This window comes from Cetorhinus maximus, chromosome 1, assembly GCF_964194155.1.
Source record: "Cetorhinus maximus chromosome 1, sCetMax3.hap1.1, whole genome shotgun sequence".
NCBI lineage: Eukaryota > Metazoa > Chordata > Chondrichthyes > Lamniformes > Cetorhinidae > Cetorhinus > Cetorhinus maximus.
The window spans coordinates 39,611,103-39,626,054 of record NC_135879.1 but is presented as its reverse complement, the minus strand read 5'-3'; the positions used below and the strand labels follow the sequence as shown (position 1 = coordinate 39,626,054).

At 40.4% G+C, this 14,952-nt stretch overlaps 1 protein-coding gene across 11 annotated transcripts in view; it reads left to right on the top strand.

Annotated features, from left to right (window-relative positions):
• kiaa1109 (KIAA1109 ortholog) overlaps window positions 1–14,952 on the top strand; it is a 533,049-nt gene that overhangs the window by 474,497 nt on the left and 43,600 nt on the right. For all 11 annotated transcript variants that reach the window (XR_013576358.1, XM_078539938.1, XM_078539971.1 and 8 more), the window contains 3 exons: window positions 9,528–9,731; window positions 10,443–10,622; window positions 13,045–13,182. Coding sequence is in view for 10 of the 11 variants with exons in the window: in XM_078539938.1 (XP_078396064.1) it covers window positions 9,528–9,731; window positions 10,443–10,622; window positions 13,045–13,182 (522 nt within the window). In the remaining variant the exon portion in view is untranslated. The remainder of the gene's footprint in view (window positions 1–9,527; window positions 9,732–10,442; window positions 10,623–13,044; window positions 13,183–14,952) is intronic.

Below are 14,952 nucleotides of genomic sequence, written 5' to 3'. Positions count from 1 at the left end.
TCATGAAGCGGCATTAAACTGATACAATTTTTGAATAAGTTCTACAAAAAGGATGAGTTATTGGAAGCGTATGAAGCTTGGACGATCTTTGATAGGTTTAGGAAATCGGATGATCAGTCCATGGAAGAATATATCATGGATTTTGATTAATGGTACAGGAGACTACAGCGATTTGAACTTGAAATTCCAGAATCGGTATTGGCATTTAAATTACTGGACTGTGCTCGCATTTCCCATGTTGATAGTCTTTTAGTACAAACAGGGGTTCAGTTCCGGAGGAAAGAATCTCTCTCAGATCAAATGGCTGCTGCCCTAAAAAAAAAATTTCTAGGGAAACGGTCGTTCCCTGCCACTTCTTCAGCAAATGCGAACAACAATACTGTAAAACAAAGGATAGAGGATTCAATGGTGACTGAATTTCATGGTCAACCAAATATTAGACGAAGATTCCAATACAAAGATGGGGTTAATGACAAGGGGTCTGAAAATGGTCGTAACCCTAGCCAATTTAAGAGTCGGGACAAAAAACATGCCTGGGATGGTGACCATAGATGTTTAAACCCAGGAAATGCATGGGGAATGGTTAATCGGTGTTTTCGGTGTGATTCCCAGTTCCATTACGCAATGAACTGCCCACAGCGAAGGAATCGTGTTTTTGAAGTGACCCAGGAGACGGATTCATCTGAAACTGAAAATGATGATGGTGACTGCCATGATGGAATTGTATTGATCACTGAGAGTTTGAATCTGGAGATGAGTATCTTGATGGTAGATTCCTTCAACTGTGCAGTTCTGGACAGTGGTTGCACTTCTATGGTGTGCGGCATGGACTGGCTTGACTGCTATCTGGAGTCTCTCGATGAGGCAGACTGGCGGAAGGTCAAGGAGTATGAAAGCTCTACCTGCTTCAGGTTTGGAGATGACAATACATCAACATTCTCTAAACGGTTGGTCCTCCCTTGTAAGATAGCAGAGATCAATCTGTTTAGCAGTACTGATGTGGTTGCTAGCGAGATACCGCTATTGTTGAGTCGATCTGCAATGAAGCAGGCTCAGATGACACTAGATATGAAGAATGATAGAGCAGTCGTGTTTAGGAAAAACGTGGACCTACATTTTGCTCGGTCAGGCCATTACTGCTTGCCACTAAGGAACCCAGAGATTTCTCATCAAAAAGTCCATGAAGTTTTGTTAACTGCTGAGAATGAGAATTTGGTGGACAAAAAGATAATTTGGAAATTACATAGACAGTTTGCACATCTGGCGCCACAGAAACTGAAGACTCTGCTTCGAGATGCGGGATGGTCGATAAAGGATATGATGATCTTATTGAACAAATCACTGCTCAGTGTGAAATTTGCCTTAAGTATTGCAAGACACCACCGCAACTTGTTGTGAGCTGGCCACTAGCCAGGGAATTTAACGATGCAGTGGCAATGGACTTGAAAGTTTGGGACAAGGATAGGGGTATTTTTTTACTACACTTCATAGATATGGCAACCAGATTTAGTCTATCCACAGATACATAGTAAATGATACATATTAAAGACAAAAGGACCATTGTAGATAAGGTCATGGAGAAATGGGTGGGAACAGGATTAGGAACACCAATGAAGCTCATCACAGATAATGGTGGGGAATTCGCCAGTGAGGAATTTCAAGATATGTGCGAAAATTTAAACACCATAGTTATGCACTCTGCAGCTGAGAGCCTGTTTAGTAATGGTCTTTGTGAAAGAAACCATGTGGTAGTAGATGACATGTTAAATAAAATATGAGCTGATCAACCAGGTTGTAAACTGCAAACGGCGCTAGCATGGGTGGTGCACGCAAAGAACTCTCTGCAAATGGTTGGGGGGGTACAGTCCGTTTCAGTTGGTGTACGGAAGATTAGTAGCCCGACGCTTTGAAGAGAGACCAGGAGATAAAGATGTCAAAGTGCACTTGCTTACTGCAGGGAAAGTGAGTTTGAACACAGGGAAAATACAATGTAGATTTACCAGAAAGATGCCAGGAATGGGAATTTATAATTATGAAGAGAGACCTGCAATACTGCGACTGTTTCCACTGGAGCAGAGAAGATAAGAGGAGATTTAACAGAATATTAAAATTATGAATGGTTTTAAAAGAGTGAACAGAGCTTCTAATTGGGAAATCAGTGATGGAGCTGGGGTTCATCAATTTAAATCTGCCACTTAGAAAGTTAGGAAATGGTTTGGGGGAAATTTCTTTACATCTAATATTTTGGAGTTTAGAATATTTCATTCCAGGGAGTGGCTGAGGCAAAAACCATCACAACTTTCAACAGAAAATTGAATAAATATTTGAAGCAGAAGAAGAAACAGAGCCAGGCATTTGGATTTATTTTGCGGAGAGCTTGGGGTAGAAAGATTTTGATTAGTAGAGGGCTATGGGGAACGAGCAGGACAATGGGATTAGTTAGGGATTAATACAGGCCGATGGAGAGAGAGTGAGACATTCAAGATGAGTTTTGAATTGATACAGGACTACGGGGAAAGCGCGAGATAGTGGGATTATTTTGGATTGATGCAGGACTATGGGGAAGAAGCAGGACAATGGGATTAGTTTGGGATTAATACAGACCGATGGAGAGAGAGAGAGACATTTAAGGTGAGTTTTGAATTGATACAGGACTACGGGGAAAGCACGGGATAGTGGGATTATTTTGGATTGATGCAGGACTATGGGGAAGAAGCAGGACAGTAGGATGATTTTTGGATTGGTCTAGCAAACAGTCAGGATGGGCTGAATGTCCTCCCTCTATACTGTAAACAGGATTCTGTGGGTCTCCTCTTCTGCCAGCCTTAGTGAGTTCCAACAAGTTAACTTTAAGCAACTGCCAGCTGTGTGAAACCTATGAGCCGGAAGCATTCAGCAAAAAGCACAGAATACAGGCAAAACCTTTTAGACTCTGCATCTTTAAAATGACACACGCTTTCCAAGCCAATTTTTCCCCCAGGAACTTCACATCCACCATCATTAACTGACCCCAAATTTCCTGATAGGTATAATTGCCTTGCTCTTAACTCACTTGTTGTTAAATGTCTTGGTTTGTAAATCACAGGGCAAAAGATTTTTAAAAGCCAAGACAAGATATGAAAAAAGGATAGAATTACTGAAAGTTAAGCTGTCAGCTCTTTGACGCACCTCTAATCCATTTCCCCCTCCTGTGGCACAGAAAGGTTCTTAATTCTTTTAACTCCAGGAAACCGCCCATGCTCTCTGAAAATGAGTCTTCCAGTAATGCCCCTTGAATATCACAGGCTTGCCTCCAATGTGGACAGGCCCCATTAACAGTAACCCTGTAGTGCAAATGATGCCACTATTATCTGTGGTTATTGAAACCTCCTGGTGCCTGAGTCCAGTAACAACAGCTGGCGGCAGCAAATGTAAACAGAATGCCGAACAGCCTTGGCCCTCTCAGCCTCTGGTCATTGTACAGACAAGGGCCACAGATGGACTGGTTCCATTGCAAAGGTGACTTTGTATAACTACACAGAGAGAGAGAGACACACACACACACAGACACACACAACATAGACACACAGAAACAGAAGTGGCATATCAGACTACACAGCCTGCAGACAGTATTCATACTGTTACGGACAGCGCAATTACTGTTAGAATACAATATCAAGCACAAATCAGAGCAAAGAAATGATGGGGCCAAATTTTATATTGCAGTGTCTCGGCACAACTCAGAAGAAAATTGGACATGAAGTGTTTTGCTGTTCAGCCCTCTGTGAGGGCACATGACCTTTCCTGCCCATTGTTTTATCAAGCGCTGTGTCCACACGATCAATAGGTACAGATATATCGGCCCCTACATACAAAAGTGAACATACCAACAGGGAGCCTGCAATTAGCCCGCCAAAGTCCCTTAAATGCACAATGGCCTTTGAGTGAGATAGTTCCAGGAGACCTTATGATGTGTTGGAGCTGAGTACCATGATGAAACATGCTACAGTTGAGCAAGTTCTGAGAGCAAATAAAACACTTTTAAAAAATTTAAATTCTTAGAGATGTGTGCTCAAGTTTCCAGCCTTGGGCAATCCAGAAGATATGAGGTTGGTCATTTTTAGCGATGCTTCACATGCCAATCTTCCAGATGGGTACTCTAGTACAGCAGGGTTCATCATATTCTTGGTGGGAAAGAATGATAAATGTTCCCCACTGGCTTGGGAGGCTAAGAAAATAAAAAGGGTAGTGAAAAGCACCTTAGCTGCTGAAACGTTAGCCTTAGTAGAGGCATTAGATGTGGGGGTTTACTTGTCCAATATATTGACAGAAATACTATATAAGGGGCAATGTGGGAAAGGTTTGCCCATAGAATGCTATGTTGATAACTGGTCTCTTTGGGACAACGTTCATTCCATGAAAAGTGTCACGGAAAAAAGACTACGGATAGACCTAGCCAGCATAAAGGAGATGTTAGACAGAAAAGAGATCTCTAAGATAAAACGGGTTGACACAAGTCACCAACTATCAGACTGTTTTACAAAGAGGGGTGCCTGCTCCAAGAAATTATTAAATGTGTTGGAAGAGGGGTGTCTTATAATGATGCAATGAAAAATTGTTCTTTTTTTTATAATTGTGTGTGTATACATATATATATGTGGTAAAAGGAATTTGGGAATTATAGATATGGAAATACGTGACATTATTTCCTTCTGTTTGTTTTTTAAAAAGTGTTCAAGTTTTTTTTATGTAAAAAGAGGGGAATCTGTTAATATGGCAATCACCTTGTTAAAGCCAATTGCTAGTTAAACAGGTGATGGGCATTAATTATCCCAACTGAATAGCATAAAAAGGTACAGCTGGAACATTCCGTGTGGAAGCTATTAGGAAGTTAGTAGCATTGAGGAGTTGTTTTGGAAATAAACCAGCTTTAACCAAGAGATCAGCCTGGATTAATTCTCCCACCACAAACTCTTATTGTGAGTAACAATGTTTACTACAAATAGAATGAATTAACAGCAATAATCAGATTTTTACCCCTATCACAATACTGAAATTGCCCTTTTCATAGTCACCAATGGCACCCTATGTGACTATGGTAAACAAGTGCCCCTCATTCTTCCCAGCCTGTCTTCAACCTTTGACTATGTCGATCGCACCATCCTTTTCCAATACACAGGCTTGGTGCCATTTTTACCTAACTAATCATAGCCAGAGAATCACCTGCAATGACTTCTCATTCTATTCCCGTACTGTTACGTCTGGAGTCGTTCAAGGATCTGTGTGCTATCCCTCAGCGACATCATCTGAAACACAATGTCAGGTTCCGCATGTACGCTGACAATACCCAGCTCTACCTTGGCACCAAGCCTTTTGATCCCTCCACTACTCTGATTTGTTAGACTGCTTGGGCGGAATCGTCCCAAATTTGCATTAAGTGCAGTAGCGGGTGGGTAAAGCGATGTTTTACCCGCCGGCTGCGATGGGGGGTTTTCACACCGTATCGTCCCAAACCCGCTGCATTACCTATGCATTCCTGGGAAACACACCGTTTCCATGGCGGGCAGGCTCTCCTTCACCCGACATGCCATCACCTCGTCGCTACATCACGTCAGGCACCACATTTAAAGTACAGCCGTGCTCAGTGCTTCCAGTCCAGGACCGCAGCAAAGAAGATGTGACCCTGAAAGGCTGCAGCCCTCGAGCATCTTTTGGACACTGTGGAAGCCCACTGTGATGTCCTCTACCCTCGCTCTGGCTGCAGGAGTGGCATCTACATTACCACTCCACCTTGGTAGGCTATGGCAGTGGTGGTCAGTGCCAGTGTTGTACATCCAATGCAGATAGAGGATGAATGAACTCATCCATGCAGCCAGGGTATGGCAACCATCTCATCACACTACACTCACAGTCAAGCCCATCACACGTTTACTGGCATCTCACTCACTGCCAGCTCAAGGGACATCACCACCCATTCTCACACTCATACCCCCACATGTCCATCTGGCCTCCCCACTCCTCACCATCTTGAGGCCACTTGCACAGGTCAACATGTGCCCCCACACACGCAATGAGATACCCTCCTTCCCCTGTGCAGCTTTCGTCCTGCAGCCTTTTCCCTTGCCTGAGGCCACTTCTGCCCCTTCCCCAGGCAAGACCTTGCCCTGCAGCCATTGAAAAGCCATCCATATATGGCTGATATGGTAGGTAGAGACCTACCCGTGAGGCCCCCTAAAAGTGATGTGGTGCTGTCTGTGAAGCCTGGCGCTGATGACTGCGAGTTCTGACCAAAGCAAGGTAAGCAAACAAACGTTGAAGCCCTGAGCTAAGTGCAGCCCACCAGGTGTATGTCATTTATGTGCTGTTGTGAAACACGTCAGCGTGTTTTCCCGCTGATGTGGATAGATGATCCAGCGGGGGCAGATGAGTCCAGCGGGCTGGCTTTATAATGATACGCTGATATATAACAACGAGGCTCCCGATGTCCGATGGCGGAAAATGCGGCCATCGGTGGGCTGAGCAGATGATCACAAACTGGTTTCACGCTGTCGTGAAACCGATCACGCCATATTGTCCGCTCATGCCACCAAACACGCCCGACACCGGCAGGCACAGAAAATCCCGGCCCTTGCCCGACATCCAATACTTGATGAGCTAAAATCCTTTTATCCTCCACTATAATGAAAATGCTATCCTGGAACTTGTGGGAACCACGTGACATGCCAATGGCAGACTCTGAATCAGAGCTTGTTTGTGTAAAATATGGACAGATGGCGTGCATGTATTTTATGCTGCTTCCTCTGAGCTAAGAACTTAAGTTAGATCTCAAATAGGAGCTATATTCATATAGTGAAGGATGCAATGTCCCTTAATCTCAAAAGTAGGCTTCTTAAAGATATGTTTCTAGGTTACTTTTTATTGCTGATGGACACAAAATATCCTACATATTTGAGTCTTGAGCCAGTCAAACAATGAGAAAAAACAATCTTTTGTTGCTTTCTTACCTATTGTGAAGGAATTGCACTCCAAATTTTGGAGCAAGGAAATACCATTTAAGCCATAAAATTCAATCCTTTGTCCCATATGACTTGGGTCTCTAGCTTTTAACCAATTGTCCAACTGTGATATATATTCTGTCTATGTCCATGGCACAGGAGGGAACCCATTTCTTCCACTGCTTTACATCTTACAGTTTGAGTTCAGGGTTGCTTCTGCAACTAAGTCCTTTATTTCATGAACAGGCCATTCATTAGTCATTACTCTTACGAGGAGAGGTGACCAAATGTGATTGGGGGTTGCCACTTCATTCGCAACTTTGGCAATCCAGTGTTCAGGGAGCAGAACTCTGATCTCCTGCCTGCTGAAATTATGAGGACACTTGTCTCCATCGGACATAAGTTTACTGCTGGATGTTAACTCAATATTCAGAAACCGGAATTTTCTGTAACTGTTGGAGTGCCACTCAAACTCATAAATTTCTAACAGGCAAGAACAGGCACTGAGTCAATAAAATATATAGCTATTTCAAACATAAAGAGATATAAATAATATGTACTTTTAATAGTACAGCAAAACTAAGTTTTATCCTGTTCGATGAACTTTGTTTTAAAAATAATTAAAGGTGGCTGCACATCTAGATGCACTCCCAAGTAAAAGCTTAAAGGGAAAACTGCACTGGTTGAAGTCATAGCTGGCACAAAGGAAGATGGTTGTGGTCCTTGGAGGCCAATCACCTTAGCCCCAGGACATCGCTGCGGGACCTAAACCACATTCGGGCTTGGGCTGATAAGTGGAAGTAACATTCGCACCAAACAAGTGCAATGACCATCTCCAATGAGAGAGACTCTAACCTTCTGCCCTTGGCGTTCAATGGCATTGCCATCGTTGAATTTCCCACCATTAACATCCTGGGAGTTACCATTGACCAGAAACTTAAATAGATCAGCCATATAAATAGTGTGACTACAAGAGCTGGTCAGAGGCTGGGATTCTGCAGTGAGAAATACACCACCTGACTCTCCAAAGTCTACTCAACATCTCCAAGGCATAAGTGAGGAATGTGATGGAATACTCTCCACTTCTCTGGATAAGTGCAGTTCCAACAACCCTCCAGAAGCTCAATACCATTCAGGACAAAGCTGCCAACTTGATTGGCATCCCATCCACCACCTAATAAGCATTCACTCTTCCCACCACTGGCGCATAGTGGTGCACTGTGTACCATCTACAAGGTGCAATCCTGCAACTCACCAAGCCTCCTTTGTCAGCACCTTCCAAGCCTGCAACCTCCACCAGCTAAAAAGACAAGAGCAGCAGAGGCATGGGAACACCACCAGCGGAAAGTTCCCCCCTAAGCCACACACCATCCTGACTTGGAACTAAGTTACCGTTCACTGTGTCAAAAACATGGAACCCCCTTCCTAACAGCACTGTGGGAGTATATACACCACATGGACTGAAGCAGTTCAAGAAAGTGGCTCACCACCACCGCCTTAAAGCAATTAGAGATGGGCAACAAATGTTGGCCTTGCCAATGACGCTCACATCCTATAAACAAATAATAAAAAATATAGTAACAGAATGGTTAAAGCACAGAAGGAGGCCATTTGTCCCATTGTGTCTGTACTGACTCTCTGCAAGAGCAACTCAGCTAATCCCACTTCCCTTTCCCCGGGGCCCTGCAATTTTTTTTCCCTTCAGGTGCTTTTCTAATTCGCTTTTGAAAGCCAGGATTGAATTTGCTTCCACCACAATCTCAGGCAGTGCTTTCCAGATCCTAACCACACACTACATAAAAAAGTTTTTCCTCATGCCACCATTTTTTTTCCCAATTATCTTAAATCTGTGCCCTCTAGTTCTCAACCCTTCCGCCAATGGGGAACGGCTTCTCACTATCTACTTTTTCTAGCCCCCTCATGGTTGTGAACACCTCTTTCAAATCTCCTCTCAACCTTCTCTTTAAGGAGAGCAGTCCCAGCTTCTCCAATCTATCCATGTAACTGAAGTTTCTCATCCCTTCATCCCTACAGCCATTCTTGTAAGTTATTTCTCTCAAGCTTTCACACCCTTCCTAAAGTGCAGTGTCCAGAATCCAGCACAATACTTCAGTTAAGATCGAACCAGTGTTTTACAAAGGTGCATTATAGCCTCCCTTATTTTTGTATTCTCTGCTCTGTTTATGAAGCCCTGGGTCATGTATGCCTTTTAAATCTCTATCTCCAGCTGTTATGCCACCTTTAACGATTTTATTTTTCAATCTTTTCTTGGCTTGCTATAATATGGAAATTTTCTTCTAAAACAATGGTAGTTGCATTTAAAGTGAGTGATCCCACTGTGTTGATTTGTAACTGTTCAACAAATGTGATAATCACTGAATAAAAAATGTTCAAAATTAAGAAAAATGAAAGGCTATTGCATTGATTTAATAAAGTCCTTTAAAGTTCATACCCAAAATAAAATAATGAGCATAACTAGCACTTAGGAATATAAATGATTGTGAGCTGAACATCATTTACACTCTTGTGTTAACCAACTAATTTCTCTTGAAGGTTCATCAACTGGATTTGGAAGCCCTCTTGGAAGAAGCCGACATAGTAGTAGTCAATCTGATCTTTCTTACTCCAGCACTACTGCATCAGGCTTGAGCTTTACAGCTTGTATGTCAGATTTCTCTCTGTATGTTTTTCACCCATATGGAACTGGCAAGCAGAAAACAACAGTAACTGGCTTGACTCCTGGATCAAGTGCTCCTGGTAAAAAAACCCAATATAGTTTCTGCTTCTTTTGTGTAACTGTTACTGTATTGCTTTTATATCATCTTTATGTACTAATATTTTTGCTGTACTTGGTGAAAATTTTGAGTTTTATAACTAGTTGTTATAAAAATTGCATTCTAGTTCTTGATAGTTTCCATTATAATTAATACCTGTCCAGTCTGTGTGTTAAGGCCGTTTTAAAAAAAATATTAAAGTGGTATGGTCGGTATAGATTTGTGATGATATAATTATATTTGGTTATATATGTAAATGCCTGTTTTCCAACATAAGCATTTGTCAAACATGTATATTTGTTATCTCTGCAAACAGCTGCTGAAGCTAGTGCACTGCTGGAGTGCTGTGGAACCCAACACAAATAATAATTATTTCAATTTCTACATTAAGTTTTATAGTACTAGGTGCTGCAGTGAGTTAATATTGAAGATCAAGCTATAGCACTGCTTGAATTCTTATCTGTGATTCTTCACATGGTGAGTTACAGATTGTAGCCAAGTAATTCTGACAAGATGGTAAAGGAGGAAAGAGAATTTAAGTGAGTCTATATAAGTTAACCCTAACACATTTTCAGTACTGAGGAGACAGATTATCAGTCCACTTGGGAAGACCTAATGTTGCAAGGTGGAATAACTTAAAAATTGGAAATGGAATAGAAGTAAATGATTTATTGATTAATTTCTCATGCTGTAGGTACTGTTGACGAGGAAGCCAGTTCTGTCACCGGCCGTAAGGATTCTCTGAGTATTAACCTTGAATTTGTGAAAGTCAGCTTGTCCAGAATGAGACGATCTGGAGGGGGTTCATTGTTTGACAATCAAACACCAATCAAAATTAACAACAAAATGGAAACCACTTTAATTAATATCTCTGGTATGATGAACAATTTTGACTATTTCCACTTCAGTTTAATAGAATTATTTTTATTTGTCCTTTATAAATTTATATTTTATGGATAACAGATAGTCAAGGGAAAATTTAGAAGATCAATTTTAAGTTAAAAAATTGTAATGGAGACACTAATGGAACACATCCCTAGGGCCTGATGGTTTCCACTCCATGGTATTAAAATAAATAGATGAGAAAACTGAGGTGAAAGATCATAATTTTCCAAAGCTTTGTGTGGGTGTCATATTTATTGAAAATTTCAAGATTGTGGTTAATAGATTGTTATTGGGTAAGCATAACACGAGATATGGAACAAAGATGAAATTGAGGTACAAATAATGTATTATCAAATTGAATAGCAGAACAAACTCGAGGGGCTGACTGGCCTACTCCTATGTTTCTATATTTGCTTAATATACAAGATCCAATAATTCTTGAGGTAAGTCCCATGACATGTTGGATATCGCAGATGAAATAAATTGGATACTCCACTAATCTCCATTGCATATCCTGACTGTACAAAAGGTTTGAGAATACTATATTAAAAGTCAAGTATCCATGAAAATTATTAGAAATGTGCTTTAATCCCCTCATTTTATAAAGTGAAGTGACCTTTGTTCTCTCCACATGCAAGGTGATATTGTGAAAATTCCTGCTTTGTAAACACTAAATTTACATATTGTTTTTCTCACAGCTGAGTCATTGAGCTAATTTTTAAAAAAGTTTATTTCATGCAATAAAAATTAGAAAACTGAAGATGTTGCCAAATATGTAGTTGGATGCTGTAAGAAATTCAGATCTTAGCAAGGTTAAATATGCTGGTTAGAGCCTATAGTAATCAGAGAAAGGGGAAAAAATTGTTCTAATTTTAATGCTATCACAACATATAATTATGTTTGTGGGGATAGCTTCTTGCTATGAAAATACCACAAAAAAGTGATAATACAGATAGGAAATAGGAACATAGGAGCAGAAGTAGACCATTCAGCCATTTGAGCCTATTCAGGATCATGGCCGATTGTCTACCTCAATGCTACTTCTCAGTGCTTTCTCCATATCTCTTAATGTCATTAGTTACCAGAAACCCATCGATTTCTGTCATGAATATGCTCAATGATTGAACTTCCACAGCCATCTGGGGTCGAGAATTCCAAAGGTTCACCGCCCTCTGAGTGAAGAAATTCCTCCTCATCTCAGTCTTAAATGGCCTACCCCTTATTCTGAGACTATGCCCCCTGGTTCTAGACTCACCAGCCAGGAGAAACATCCACCCTGTCACACCCTGTAAGAATTTTGTAAGTTTCAATGAGATCACCTCTCATTCCTTGAAACTCTAGAGAATACAGGCCCAGTTTCCTCAATCTCTCCTCATAAAACAATCCTGACATTCCAGGGATAAGTCTGGAGAATCTCCATTGCACTCCCTCTTTGGCAAGTATATCCTTCCTTAGATAAGGAGACAGTACTCCAGGTATGATATCACCAAGGTTCTATACAATTGCAGCAAGACATCTTTACTTCTGTACTCAAATACCCTTGTGATGAAGGCGAACATACCATTTGCCTTCCTTATCGATTGTTGCACCTGCATGCTAGGTTTTAGTAATTCATGAACAAAGACATCCAGGTCCCTTTGGACATCAAAACTTCCCAACCTCTCTCCATTTAAGGAATATTCTGTCTTTCTGTTTTTCTACCGAAGTGGATAACTTTACACTTATTCACATCATATTTCATCTACCATGTTCTTGCCCATTCACTTAGCCTGTCCAAGTCCGCTTGATGCCTCCTTGCGTCTTCCTCACAACTTACATTCCCACCTAGTTTGTGTCATCCAGCAAATTTGGAAATATTACAATTGGTCTCCACATCCAAATTATTTATATAGATTGTGATCAGCTGTGGCCTTAGCACTGATCTTACGGTACCCTACTAGTAACAGCCAGCCATCCTGAGATTGATCCATTTATTCCTACTCTCTGCTTTCTGTCTGTTAACCAATTCTCAATCCATACTAGTATATTACTCCCAATCCCATGAGCTCTAATTTTGCTTACTAATTGAATTTTACTAGTTGAATTTACTACACAAATTGGAAGTTAATGCAAGGATGTTTCTGCATGGTTTTAATTTTCTGTCTATAACTCCCAAGCTAATCTAATTTGTAAGTGTTGTTTCATAGAAGTTTAGTGTTTTAATTTAATACTTCTAAGCATATCAAAAATTTGAGGTATTTGAACATAGACTCCAGAGTGAAACGTGTTGGGTTTTTAAAAAATCAAATCTGTCTTGCTCATCGACAATGAGGATAAAATGATCTTTCTCAAATTAACATATTTTCTGTGGCAAGTGTCTAAGCTTTTGATTATAGTAAGTATAAATTAACTGTTTACTTTTTGGTCTGCAGCTGTCTGTGATATAGGGTCTGCTTCCTTCAAGTATGACATGCGCAGACTTAGTGAGATTCTAGCCTTTCCGAGAGCTTGGTACAGAAGAAGTATTGCTAGGCGCCTCTTCCTTGGTGATCAGACGATCAACTTACCAGGTAAGTTTATGTAAAAATCAATGTACAGTTAAAAGTGTTTGGAGAAAAGCAAAACGAGCAACTTTACATTGATAACTCCTGAACTGGGTCAAATTAATGTTCATTTTTGTATTGATGCACATTTTAATTATAAAGGTGTCATTATTTTTGTCACCTCCATTTTACTGGATATTTCATTTATTCTAATTTTCTCTCTTCCTTATTTTCTTCCACAAAGTTAGCATCCCCTATATTCCACTTAATTCCTTACCGATATCTGTTCAGAATCACTATAATTGCCATTCCTTTGTGAACCCACAAGAGGGGGATGGAGAGGTATTAGAATTGCAGGAATCTAACAAGAAGAAATGAACAACATAGTACTTCATAAATGAAAGAAATGAAAGAGACAAATGAGGTTTAGTAGACTTGATGCTCAAAATATTCAATCACTCCAAAGTAGGAAACATGGAATGCTAAATGATATAGCCAAAATATTACAGATTAAGTTGTGCTGTGGTTTGCCCTGGTCAGACAAAACCCTGAGTATTTTGTCCAGCTGTCGTCAACAAGCCCATAGAGGCAATGTAGTGTCAGAAGATGGAATAAGGAAAGACTAGAATATCATGCTTTTTAGCCTTGAAATAAGGCAATTGAGAGGTGACCTTTCAAAAGTATATTTAAGAGTAATTAGTATGGACGATACAGATTTGCAGTGCAAATGAATCATGACAGTAAGTAAAGAAACATGGGTTCAAAATGATAAAACATAAACTTAAGACTGATGTCATGTAGTTCTTCATATGGAAAGACCAGTACCAAATGGTTTCCAAATAGGTTAATGGGGGGAGAAGGATTGCAATTCTTTCAGAAACAGTTGGATGCTGTGATTAGAAGACAGTAAGATCATTTTGGGTGAATGAGCTATGAAAGGCCTGAATGAAGAAAGCCATTGGCCCATCTTGTGGCAGGTTTTCCTTCCTTCACCATAAATTGTCGAGTTAAAGCTGCATACAATTTCAATGAAATAATTATTACAATTTGACAAATTACTTCATATTATAATCCAAAAAATATGGAAACTTCTGACTTGAAAGTAGTTGCTCAGAACAGATTGTGCAATCCAAATCCTGTTACTGAATGGTTTAGTGAACTAGGATTTAAAAATAAATTCAAATACCTATTTATTATTCATTCATTCATTATTTATTCCACATCCAAATAGGATAGTTCCATAGTGCCACAAAGAAAAATTAGCTAATGACACAAGCCCTTTCAAATTTGCACCACATGTAGGCCTTCTACTTGACCTATTGCGGTCTTCTGCACATGGTGTTCACATGATGAGTTCTAGAGCTTTGTTTTGATCCATTGGTTCTGGAAACGTTTAACTCTGTTAAAGCCTAAAGCCCCACATGTTTAGTATATGGGAAGCCTCTTTTAAGGTATAACAGGTGCTGTTCCTGGCATGGCTTTCTACAATCCTTGTTTGATGTCCAGTATTGATCTCCCTGCTTACTAGTGAAGAAGGAATGATGCATATGTTGGGTTGTGATGTTAATGGTATATAATTCTGCTGATGGCCTACAGCACCTCTTAGAAGCACCTCATTTGAACTGCTAAATCTGTCCTTGGCCTATCCCACTAAACATGGTAGTTGCTACACTACATGATGAAGGGTGTTCTCGTTATGGAGACAAGACTTTGTAAGGTCTCTACCAATGCTAACGTAGCCCGTAACAGGTAGATTGGTGAGATTATGTTGGTTCCTTTACAATTCCACATAACCCA